Here is a 12,212-nt window from a genome sequence, read left to right on the forward strand (position 1 = left end):
CAATTATGACAAACTCCGAGAGTCCTTTCTTCCAGCTAAATAAGTATGTAAATTTCCTACTGCCTGGCCCCGGGATTCCCAGCTGCGCGGAGAGACTCGAATCGATTCAGCGCCTTCTCGATTTCCCCCAACCTGCCTTTAGTCCACGGAGGAAGCGTGGGAGAGCCTTCCATTATGATCATTCCTGTCATTTTGTTACATTATTTAATAGGCTGTCTCCACAGAGCCAAATGTAGCCTTAATATGCTTGCCCTCTCCCTCATTTTCAGACGCTCTTCCACCCCCACTACCCCAAAACTGTTAGAACAGCAGGAAACGTTAAAAAAAAGAAAAAAAAAGGCAGAGAAGAAAATTTGATTGAGATACTTGTGGATTTTTTCCAACAAGTTTCCCCGCAGCTGTTATCAAAACATGCAAATGAGATTTTCCAACAGGATCTTAAACAAATCTGGAGGAGTTAATGCCGAAGCAAAATAATCAGCCCGTTTGAAGTGACTGTGGGTTTCAGTTTGTCTTTTCTCCCCGTGATACTATTGCAGGGGAATGATAATTAGACCTTTACTTTAAAAATCCAAAGGGGCCCTCTCGCTTTCTTTTCCCTCCCTTTCTCCCCCTCCTCCCTCTCTCCCTCTCTCCCTCCCTCCCTCTCCCTTTCTCTCTTGCTCAGAAGTTGGCAAAGGGGGTTTTCTTAATCAGACTGTTTTTTGGTCCGAGGGAAAGGAGGAAGAAGGAGATTGTGATGGAGAAAGGGGGTCTGTAAAACGTCAGGCACCGCACAAAGGCTTTGCCACGTAATTACAGGCTCCTATTAAGTCGAGATCTGCCCTCCCAGGGGTCTCCAATTTTCTTGTATTCCCTACAAAGCCTCCTCTGCATGCCAGTTTGTGCCTTTTGAAGTGCCAGAGAGCTTCTTGATCCAACTGAGAAGGAAAAAGGCGCTGAGCAAGAAGAGGGGGAGAGAGAGAAGGGAACGGGGGAAACCCACCACCACCCTCCTTCGGACTCTTGAAGCCCTTTTTTTTTTTTTTCCTCCTTACGAAAAGTAAAGTGAGAATCCTGCTCTCCAATACATCTGCAAGACATCACCCTCTCCTCCTGAAACTTTAGTCACTCCTGAGAATCCACAGGAGTGCAGAGAGGGGGAACACGTTTTCTTGAAGATGTTTTAAAGCTGGAACAAGCCTTCTTCTGTTGGTGCTTGAACTCTTGCCTGGGAATAACTTTTTTAACCTTAAAAAAAAAAAACCACTTTGATTCTTCTCTCCCACCCCTTCTTCTCTCTTCTTCTGTTTGCCTAACTCCCCCGCCCTGCTGGCCTCCCCTTTCCTCTCTCCCCCTTATTATTATTTTTAGTGTGTGCGTGTGGACGCTTTTGGAGAGCTGGAAGGGATTTTTTTTCTCCTGACTTGAACACGGGGTGACTTTCAATTTTATTTTTTTGGTGTGGATTATCTCTTTGGACCGCGCCGGACTTGGCCTCAGGAAAGCAACCGAGGTTGTCGAAGGCTGCTGGTGCAGAACGCTCTACTCTACAGAAGGGGGTCCCCCGCCCTCTTTACACTTTTTTTGTTGTTGTTCTTCCCCTCCTTCTCTCTCTCTCTCTCTCCCTCTCTCTCCCTCTCTCTCTCACTCCCCCCCTCTCTCTTCCCCACTCGGCTCCTCTCCCCCCTCGCGCCCACAGCGTTTGGTGTTGATTCGAGCGGGAAGAGGGGGGTGGGTGGGATCGGAGGGGGAGACCATGACCTCCAGCTACGGGCACGTTCTGGAGCGGCAACCGGCGCTGGGCGGCCGCTTGGACAGCCCGGGCAACCTCGACACCCTGCAGGCGAAAAAGAACTTCTCGGTCAGTCACCTGCTAGACCTGGAGGAAGCCGGGGACATGGTGGCGGCGCAGGCGGACGAGAGCGTGGGCGAGGCCGGCCGGAGCCTACTGGAGTCGCCGGGACTCACCAGCGGCAGCGACACCCCGCAACAGGACAGTGAGTGAGGGGCGCATGCCCGCGGGGCTGTGTGTCCCGGACCGAGGGCGGGGGTCCGGGCTGGGCGGCTGGAGCCCGCCTGGGGCCAGAGGGAGAAAGTCAGGGACCCGGAGAGGTTGGTGGCAGTGGCCGGAGGAAGGACCGGTCCCAGACAGAGGGAAAAGGATGAGAAAAGGAGGGCTCCGCGGAGGACGGAGCCAAGGGCGGCCGCTGGAGGGAGGCCCTGCGGTTGGGCTCGGAAACTGCCCGCCGCGGACTCTCGCCGAAGCCGACCGCGCTGCTTCTCGGTCCCGGACGAGCGCGGCTGCCAGGTCTTCCCGCTTGCGGGGCGACAGGGCTGCGCTGGAAAAGGGACCCAGAGCGGAGCCAACTCGGGGAGTCCCCCCTGTTTGGGAAGGCATTGGGTTAAAGATGCTGAGTCGGGTCCGGAGGGCTTCTCCCGCGTGGAGTGAGCGGGTCGGAGCGCAGGCGGGACAGAGGAGGCGGAGGGCACCGCGGCAAGCGAGCTAGACTCGCGCTGCTCGGGCAGCGCATGGCGCACGGGCTCCGAAGGCCGGGCGCGCCGGAGGGGCGGCGCTGGAGCGCCCGGCTCGAAAGCCGGATCCGCTCTCTGTCCTCGGTCCCACTCTCTGTCCCCGGACAGTTGCCGACACCTGCACGGGGTTTGAGACCCCCGATAGAATGAAAGGCCTGAATGACACGGGAAGACGCAGGCAAAGCAAAGGGAGTGTCCCTTAGGGGTGAAACCCGAGCTGCCGCCCCGCATGAGCCCGCGCTGGAGAGATGCGCTGCGGAGGCTCCGGCTCCAATGCCGAGCCCGGTGTCACATTGGAGGAGCTCTCCCTATTGGCCCCAAGATTTCCAGAAAAGTCCATGTGTAGTCTCCCTTCCGCACCCTCCCTGATTAGTATCGCTCCCCCAAGGAAATCTCGCCTCGTGTTATTAGCAGTGCCTTAAAAAACGTGATTCCAAGTGTATCCATACGTCCCGGAGTCTATAACAGACCTGTCACTTGGCTCATCCCAGATGACACGGGATTGGATACTTCCTCTTCAAGGCTGTAAGAGTCAGAACTTGGCTGGAAGTTTTTAAATGAGGCCGATCCCTTTCCAGGCCATTATTTGCAGACTATTTCATCTTGGACCTTGGAACCTGTAGAACCAGGGGGCTCACTGGCATTCTGTGATTTTCAAAAAATAGTGCCAAAGTCAGACTCTTAGAAAGCAGATAACAAAGCAAACGGGACTTAGAAACAACTGGAAGCAAGGCCTGTGCAAAGTGGTGGAAGGGCCACACTGAAACAGGCCGCAGGGAGAGCCCATCTCTACTGCAGGCCGCCTGCCGCTTGCCCTGCATCCTTGGTCCAGGCCTGGGCTCCCCTCAAAGTTTTTAGCCAAAGGCAAGCTGGGGCCGATCCCCCCTACTACTGCGCAGAGGCAGAGGGTGATGGGGAGTCTGACCTGGCCTGACAGCAGGGAAAAACCGGGAAACTCTGAGGAATGAAGACCCTGTGTCTCCAAGTCCCAGGTAATGGCTGGGCACAGAGGCGTCCTTGTTGGTGCATTCTGGGCAGCTGCTCCTGCCTCACAGCACAGTCAAGCAGCATCAGTTAATCGAAGGTGTAGGCTCTTGTAACTCAAGAAAATGCACTGCGAAATGATATTACTTTAAAACACTCTACTAGGGAATATTTAAACATACAAAGGGTAAGGAGAGTAGGGAAATTCTGAATTTCCATGTGCCTATCACCAAGCTTCACTAATTCTGCAAATTCTGCCATTTTTTGTTTTGTCGTGGCTAATTATTTACAGCAATATTTATTACTATTGGGAGAACTGAAGGCTGGAGCCACAACAGAAAACAAGGTCGTGAAGAAACGTCTGCATGGAAAATCAGGGTGTGGCAAGGGAAGCCAGCCGGGGTTGCCCCAAAAGCAAGCAGAGGGCTGTGTAAAGCAGGCCCAGGGTTGGTTGCCGCAGCAAGCCCAGGGCCCACGGGCTGGAGAGATGGTGAGGAGTCCAGTTGTTTGACTTTAAGTGGACACAAAGAGAGGGGAGTTAGGATTCATGATGGCCTCCTGGTGGGTACAGAGCAAGTCTGGGCCGAGGAGGCCATCTGGGAAGTGCCCCCAGGCTGAGACAAGGCCCTGGTGGTGGGGAGTCGGCCCAGGGATGGCTCCTTCAAGCCCCAAGCCTGGGGCTGTGTTGAGCACGTGGCAACCTCAGGCGCTAGGGAACAGGCAAAGGGCAGCAGGAGGAGTTGGGCACCATTTGTCCAGGGAAACAGATGAGATCTGTGGGAACCCGCCCGCTTGATACTTGAGCACATCACAGAGTTTCTAGTAGTAAGGATGCCTGGTGGGGAGGGACCCGGGAAAGGAAGCAGAGATTCTAGGGGAGAGGATGCTTGAGGAAGAATGGTAGACAAACAGTTCCAGAAGGAGGTGGCAGAATGCAGAGCGGGGTGATGGGGACTAGCTGACGGACACCTGGGGCTGAGAAAGTAGCTGAGAAAACGCACACACACCCAAACACACCCACACACGCCACAGGCCTTGCTTTCTGGAGATGACAGGGCCTATCCTACTAACAAATAGTAGTTGCTTTTAGGAGCAATGTTTCCTCAACCTCCTTCCCCATCTCTGGGATGAGAATAAGAGGGTCTGTTAAGTTGAGTGATAGCAAGTGTCCAGGAGGACCCTTGTCCTTAGTCTTGGACCCCAACCAGGAGATGCCAAGGAAGCTGTCATAAGCTGCCTAGAAGTCAGGATCGGTGGAGCGCTGCTGGGCCTCCAGTCCACCTTGGACAGTGAGGCTCAGACTGAATCAGAGAAGAGAGGAGTCTCAGGTAGAGGGCTAGAGCTAGGCTGCTAGCTGCGAGGGACAGAGGAGGGCACCAAGAGTCAGGTGCTTTTTGCAGCCTGCTGGGAGTCTACTCCAGTGTGAGAAACCATAATCTCCTTTGGAGAGATGAGGAACATTTAAAAGACACCTTTTCCTCTTAGAGCTATACAGAACAGGTCCTTCCTAAATCTTCTGTTCAGCTGAAATAAGTAAAACAGATCCTATTGACACTTGCAATATTAGATCACTAATATTGCCAATTTTTTAATTACAAACTGGACCCATCTTAGCTAAGAGGAGCCAAGTACTGTCCAAAGTGAAGGCTTCCCGCTGATCTCCTGTACTCCACACCACAATTCTGTTTCCTCCTTGTTTTTTATTCACTCCATTTTCCTCTCTGTTGAAGGATTTCTTTCTCCTTTTACTGATACTCACAGCCTAGTAAATTTCTCAAACTTCAGCGTTCAAATACCTTAAATGTTTGAAGAAACAGTTCTTTAATACCGCTAGAAATCCAGTGGCTAATGGGGGAGTGTGGAGTGTGAAGGGGGGTAGTGGTAGAACAGGGGTAGTTAGGGAGAGGAAAAAGAAACAGGTCATAAAAATAGGCAGACCTACTCCTAGGAGGACAGTGCATCCCGCTGTCATTTCTTAATCTGAACTTCTGCATACTCTTAAAAAAAAAAAAAAAAGCTCCTGCCTTCCACGTTCCCAACCTCTAAATTAGTGAAACCAGATTGTCCTAATAAGACCTTTTGTTGGAAACACATGTAGTCATAAAAAGGTAGACGGAAAGTCAATTAGACACGCGAGCACACACGCACACATTCACAAGGCGGTGCTAAGTGTGCACCGGGCGCAGCTGGGCCTGGAGCCGGGCGGGATGCAAATGCAGAACAGCGGCCCTGGGAAATCGATTTGTCACAAAGGGAGAGGTGTAAACGCGGCGCGAAGGAATCACCCGCCCAATCCGCCTGCCACACTCCCGGGGGGCCCATCTCTAGCGACTCTTCTAGGCCAGAGAAACGCCCCGGAGAGCAGGAATGTTCTCTTGGGCGCTCCCCGGTTGGAATTCATATCGGAACATCAATTCCCCTGGAGTCTCAGTGTTTGCAACACCTACAGCGCCAGAAATTTTCTTATGCGGCACCACCCTGGGGCCCTGGAACCGGTGCCGCCACTCTGAATTTGGGCCTCAATTATCTCGATTCAAGGGGGAGCCAACGAAACACACCGTTTTAAGCGTAGCCTGGATTTTTTTTTTTTTTTTCTCTCTTTAGAGGAGGCAGTGAAATCCAGGATCAAGGGAGGTCACTAAGTCCCCAAGGTCGAATGTCAAGTCCAGAAAAGAGGTTGTGCATCCTGTTTACCTTACATGCAGAAGCAAGGGGCTGAATGGCCTCCTCTTAATATTTCGTAGAAATTGAGTTTAGTGACTCCCTCCCGCTTTGGAGCGAAGGGCGCGTGCAGTTTGAAGCGTCGGGGAGGTGAGCCTCTAAAGGTCCAGGCTCCGGCTGCCAATACTCCCTAGGTCTCCAGATCCCCCAATTCTAGAAGACAGAGAGTCACTGGCTCCACCGTTCATTTCCCGCAGAAGGCCCTTCCCAAGACTCGGGAGCGACTTTCCCGCGCCTTGGGCGTCGCGTAACTCTGCATTTTTGCTCGGCGACCTTAACCTTCCTCCGGCAAGCTCAGGTCAGAGCGTAGGGGCGTCAGGCGGGCAGCAGTAGTTCACAGGGGTCCCTGAAGTTTCTTCGCCTTCCCAGGGTCGTCATTTTAGATTTTACAACACGGGTAAATAAATCATCTCCAAACCAAGATGTCACCCCCTCCAGCCCCCTGCGAACCCCCCCCCCCCCCCCCCCAGCAGTTTCAGAGCCAAGGATAACTTCCTACTCCACTGGCTCAGATCCGCTCAGATCCGAATTTTGAACATCGCTCTGGCCAGTAGCCACCTCCGGGAACCTTTTTCACTTTTAAATAACATTTATAGATTTTCTGCCATGAGGATCCCTAGACCAATTTGATTTTTTCTTTTAAAAGATGTGTTTCTTTTTCAGTTCCTCTCCCATATCCTGTTTACCTGCTCCTTCCTTCAGCAGGGGAAACCGCCAAAGCAGACCTCTGCCGCCTGGAGAACCCCTCTCCTTCGTTGGGGGCGCCAGGGTCTCGGGTGCGAGGAAGTTGCAAATCCGCGCGCTCGTGTGCGTGCGCTGCAAACCCCGCGTGCCTCCCGCTCCTGGCGGGGCCGACTTTCAGTGGCTCTGAGAATATGTATTTAGTTTTTACCCTTTAGGAGAGACGGAGTCAGCAAAAGCCCTAAGAAGTGCAGTTTTTAGGAATCGGGAGAGTGTATTTGTAGAAAAGGAGATAAGGCTTTTTTTTTTTTTCCCTCGCTGAGGGTGGAAGAGCTTTGAGGGGAGTGATCCTTCCGAAGAACAAACAAGAGGGTTGGTTTAGCATCCTCGATACACGCCGTTCGTAAGTTCAACAGACGGGATCCTGGAAGTATTCCTCCGAGCTAGAGACCCGACTGTTAACAGGAAATATTTGGATAAGGGGCCGACTCCCCGTTGCCACTTCGTGTCCAAGCATTTACAGAAAGTACCTGTGATTGCGCGCCGTTGTCATCCGGTTTGCGCGCTCTTGGTCGAATTCTGGGTTTTAATTTGATGCGGCGCGAGTTGCCACTCCCATAGTTTTGGTACACTTTAACTTTCTTTTCAACAATTCAAAGAAGATGCGTATGTCAACAGAATTATTATTTATCCACAAGAATTTGGATTCTTGTAAAATCAAATAGTTTGGTGAGCAGGCTAACAATGCTCAATTAAAAACCAACTGTCTCAAACAGTAATAATATAAAACTGCCACGACCTCCTTTTCTCTAAATGCTGTTTGTTATTAAATCAATAAATGCGGAGATACATTGCCGAGATGTCTGAGGAGGGACAGTCACCGGTGTTTCGGGGTCAGTGGGTTTGTTTTCCACGTATGTAAGTTTTTGAGTAAGGAGTCTCCACCGTGGTCTGAATATTAGTAGATTCTTTGTGTCGTCTTCTGTCTAATTTAGTGAGGCAGCCTCAAGGAAGTGGTCATACAGAGAATTATGGGCTATCAATTTTAGGTTTAAGACCAAAAAAATCACTACATTTCACTTGTCCTGGAACCACTTTTCTTGATGAAAAAATATCTGGGAAGCCGATTACAGGGGCATTAGCCACTTTAGGGGAGGGGAGGGGAACAAATGCACAAATGGTGGTGGGGTTAGGGAAATTTTATGAAAGAAAATAAAGAAAACATGTCAGAACAAATCAATCACAAACACAAGTGACTTCTCAGAAGAGTCTGAGGACAACAGAATCAAGAATTCTGCTGTTCCCACAGTTCTCAAATACAGGAATTTATATAAGTCTGAGTTAGGACCAGAATGCAGTCCTCAGGCACTGGATGGCCCAGTCGCTTTGCTGCACTGTGTAATGAGGGAGCTCTAATTCCCAAGAACTTTGGGCTTCATTTTTGCCATTATTGATTTCCCGAGACTCAGCTCCAAATGAGGAATACATTTGGAAAATACGTATTAATTTGAATCCCCAAGACCGAGTTATGAGAAAGGACAAGGACAGGTCCTCTAGTTCCTATTTTGTCTACTTTCATGGAGTTATTTGCAAGCGATTGGAAATGCTCTTAACGGGCGGGTGAGGAGAAACTATACCAAAACTCTCCTGCAGGGATGGCGATCGCACCCGGCCAGAACTGCAGGCTCTCTTCTCTCATCTCTTTGGGGGAAGTGAGGCGGGAGACGTGGGGGAGGGAGAGTTAATTCAGTAATTCAGTGAAGAATTTTAACTTGTAAAATAGAGCCACAGTATCTTAGATTTTAATGTTCCCCATCTCTGCAAGCCGGGATAAAGATGCAAACACCCCCCACCCTACCTCTCCACTTGTCCTCCTGGGTCCAAGGGCGCTGGCACGCTGCTCTCGGCGAGGTGGAACGGACTTGCGAGCTTTGCCAGATGTGCCTCGCCTTGCTTTCTCTCGCCGAAAGGGGGCGCATTCCTCCCAGGTCGGGGCTGGAACTCATCCCCGGCCTTCAAAAACTCTCGGACTCCAGCAGGACAGGGAGGCGTGCTGGAAGGCACTTCTGCACAAGTAGCAAAAGATGGTAAATTTCAATAGCGTGAAGTCCCTCCAGGGACTGCGTAAATATACGCTACATGTGCTTTTTAAGGGAAACATGGAAATAGCTGGTAGGCTTTGTGCCTTCCTTTACTTTGAAATGAGGCTGGCTACGATTCCAGGGTTAGCAGGAAGGGACAGGAGGAGAGTGGGATTAGATAACCCTCCATAAGTGGGTGCTAGGGCTGATGCCTGGGTTCCACAAGGAAGGAGAAGATTTGTCCCTGTGGAGGTGGGTGAGACATTTCTGTAGATGAACTCCACGTATTTAAAGAAAGAGGAGCAGATCTGAGAGATGGAGGGCTGGCAGTGGTAGTGAGGTGCTGCAGAACTGCCACGGAAGCGCTCATAGTATCCGAAGTCCTTGGATAGGGCAGAACATCGGCCACCTTAGAGTTAGGCCCTAGGGTTAGAGTAAGCCGCTTTCGCTCAAAGGAAGAACAATAGCAGCCCCCACCGTCTCGTGTGTGCCTGCAACTCGGGCAGCCACAGCCATTGCCAAGCCCTGAATCTGACTCCTGGCCGCCACTGACCCTCCCTTTTGGGGCAAGAGTTTCAAGACACTTACAGGACAGATGAGGATACACGCTTGTAAATCTTGGGATTTTCTACTTCTCTTTTGGTCTATTTCTCACCCTGGCATTGGAGGGTCAACGGGACAAAGCAATGCTGGGAACAACAGACTGGCAGAATAAATATTGTGTCTTCTTAGCACTGATGGCGGTGAATACATGCCTTCCAAGATATTCTTGAGCTTAGGTGCTCACTAGAAGCAGAAGCATGCGGCCAGAACTGGAAGGGAAATCGCTTTCCCACAAACGTTTGTCTGAGAGTAAGAACATTCACCCCGTTCACTTAATTTCTCATCATCAGTCATGTCATTATATTTTAAAGGACCTCACAGTGCTGGAAGGTGGTGTAGTTATAAATAAGCATAAAAACAGATGGGTGCTCTTCCAGTACTCTGAATATATATGGGGAGGCCAAATCTTTTCAAAGACGATTGAGATGTACAACTTAAAGGCCAAGGGGCCCAACTCAATCAAAATTTGAGCCAGGATATGCTAAGTTCAATCAGCTTGACTATGGGCAAAGAGAAAGGCCTAGCCAGCACTTCGAATATATACAGAGAACACGTTTTCTCAAGTTTCCATTGTATTTATCCACACAAATTCATGCCAACCTGCAAAGGGCTTGGTAGAATCGGCTTGCGCCTGGTGGGAGATAGGGAGGCAGTGTCCTGGCCTCCTGATTTTGTCCACCATCCTTTTCTTCTTTGCATTCATTCCCTGTGCCCCAACTGGCTGTCCAAGATCTGTGTGCTAAGGAGAAAACTGATGCCTAGAGGCCGCAGAAGCTTCTTAAATGCTGTTCTAGCATCCTCAGAAAAGGAGAGGACTTTTGATCAAAATACTAGGTATTTTCATGTATTTGTCCTCTCTGATGATTCATTTTATAATAACCCAGTTAGAGACTTCTTGGGGATTGAGGTTTGGGGAACTGGTTACTATTCTGTTTCTTTTTCATGTAACTCATAAATATATGAAGTTGAAAGTTCCAAGTGAAATAGGCATTGAATCCAAATCTTTATACCCAGGCACTGACATACATCACCATTAATCCAGACAGGGAGGTGACACTAAATAATTATGTATATTGTGACTTTTCTTTCCATTTTCTACCAATGCTACTTCCGTAAATACTGGTCTGGATTACATCAGTCACATACCACTGGGACAGGTGCCGATCTGCTGCCTGTGCTCAGTAAATGCTTATTAAGTGATAGAATGAGCTCCCCAAGTTCAGTGGATCCCCATTCCAACCTAGCATAAGTACTAGGCCCCCTCCCATCCTCTTCCCATTCTAAACCCTTTGCCTTGGAGATCTCCTGTAGGCTTACCCTGTTAGGAACCATCTATATACTAATGACTCCCAGAATGTAGCTTCAAGGCCCCGCCTTGGAGCTGCAGATCTGTGTGTACACCTGCCTATTGGACATTTCCATTTGAACAGCACAAAATGCTTCAGCCTCAAAAACAACCAAAACATGGCACTAATGAGCTCCTGTTCCCAGTCTGATCCTCTCATAGCCTTTTCTACTTTCCTCTATCAAAACACGTGGGTGCAAGACTCAGAAACTTCAGACGCATCCTCCACTCCTTCCTTTATGCCCCTGTCCAATCCAACTCCAAATCCTAACCCGTTTACCTTCTAAAATCACTTGAATTCATCTCCTTTTACAATCTCTGTGAGATCTCACCTGCACTGCTAAGCCAGCCTCCTAACTAATTGGAGGCTGCATCCATGCTTGTCCTCCTCTATGTGTAGATGATGGCAGAGTGGATATAATAGATCTTCAAAGAATACTGGCTGAATGAATGAGTGAATGCTAGTGCATGATTTACAAGCTTTTTTTTTTTAAAAAAAATCATGGTTTTCCCCTTCTTTAGAATTCACAGTTGTTTTTCATTCTTTTCTACCTCAGGACCAAACTTTTGTCCTGTTCTTTTTTTTAAATCACCCTTTACAATCTGTATTTTTATCTCTGCCCCCAGCAGCCTGTGCATTCACACACACATGCAGATTCAAACCGTTCCCTTATTTTTCCCTAGCGTGCTAGTTAGGCTGGGACATGTGCTCTAGTCTCTTTTTTGGTTCTTTCACTTTTCTTTTTCTTTTTTGACAAAGCAAGAGACTTCATTGGGAAGGGATGCCTGGGAGGAGACCAGGAGGGTGGGGAAGCCTGGAGGACTGCTCTGCCACGTGGCTCACAGTCTCGGGTGTTATGATGATGGGATTAGTTTCTGGGGTGTCTCTGGCCAATCATTCTAACTCAGGGTCCTTTCTGGTGGCGCACGCAACCGCTCAGCCAAGATGGATTCCAGTGAGGAGGATTCTGGGAGGTTGGGAGGATATGTGGACTGGCATCTCCTCTCTCCTTTTGACCTTTCCTGTATCTGCTTCTTTGACTTCTGATCTGAAATGTCCTTGCTCCATGCCTCTTTTTTTGCAGACCCACCCATGCCTCCTTGCAAGGTTCTGTTCCTGTCACCTCCTTGTGACACCTTCTTTGACTGCTTCTTTCAGACCAAGCAAATCCTTTTTCTCAATGCTTACTGTAGAAATAATCAGTTCCTCTACAAGTACTGCTTAACTTTTTTCTTAATATTTAAAATTGTTAGCTTACCTTGAGAATTTTCTTAAGATTAGA

The 12,212-nt window shown here is 49.6% G+C and overlaps 1 protein-coding gene across 2 annotated transcripts in view; it reads left to right on the plus strand.

The window, feature by feature from the left end:
- The first annotated feature begins 579 nt into the window (after positions 1–579).
- The window catches only part of PRRX1 (paired related homeobox 1), a 73,326-nt gene continuing 61,693 nt past the window's right edge, over positions 580–12,212 (plus strand). Inside the window, exon 1 of one of the 2 annotated variants that reach the window (XM_057727955.1) lies at positions 580–1,979. In XM_057727955.1, coding sequence (XP_057583938.1) covers positions 1,739–1,979 — 241 coding nt within the window. In that variant the 5' untranslated portion in view covers positions 580–1,738. The remainder of the gene's footprint in view (positions 1,980–12,212) is intronic. The other variant, XM_057727957.1, reaches the window with a different exon arrangement.

This window comes from Hippopotamus amphibius, chromosome 3, assembly GCF_030028045.1.
Source record: "Hippopotamus amphibius kiboko isolate mHipAmp2 chromosome 3, mHipAmp2.hap2, whole genome shotgun sequence".
Taxonomy (NCBI): Eukaryota; Metazoa; Chordata; class Mammalia; order Artiodactyla; family Hippopotamidae; genus Hippopotamus; species Hippopotamus amphibius.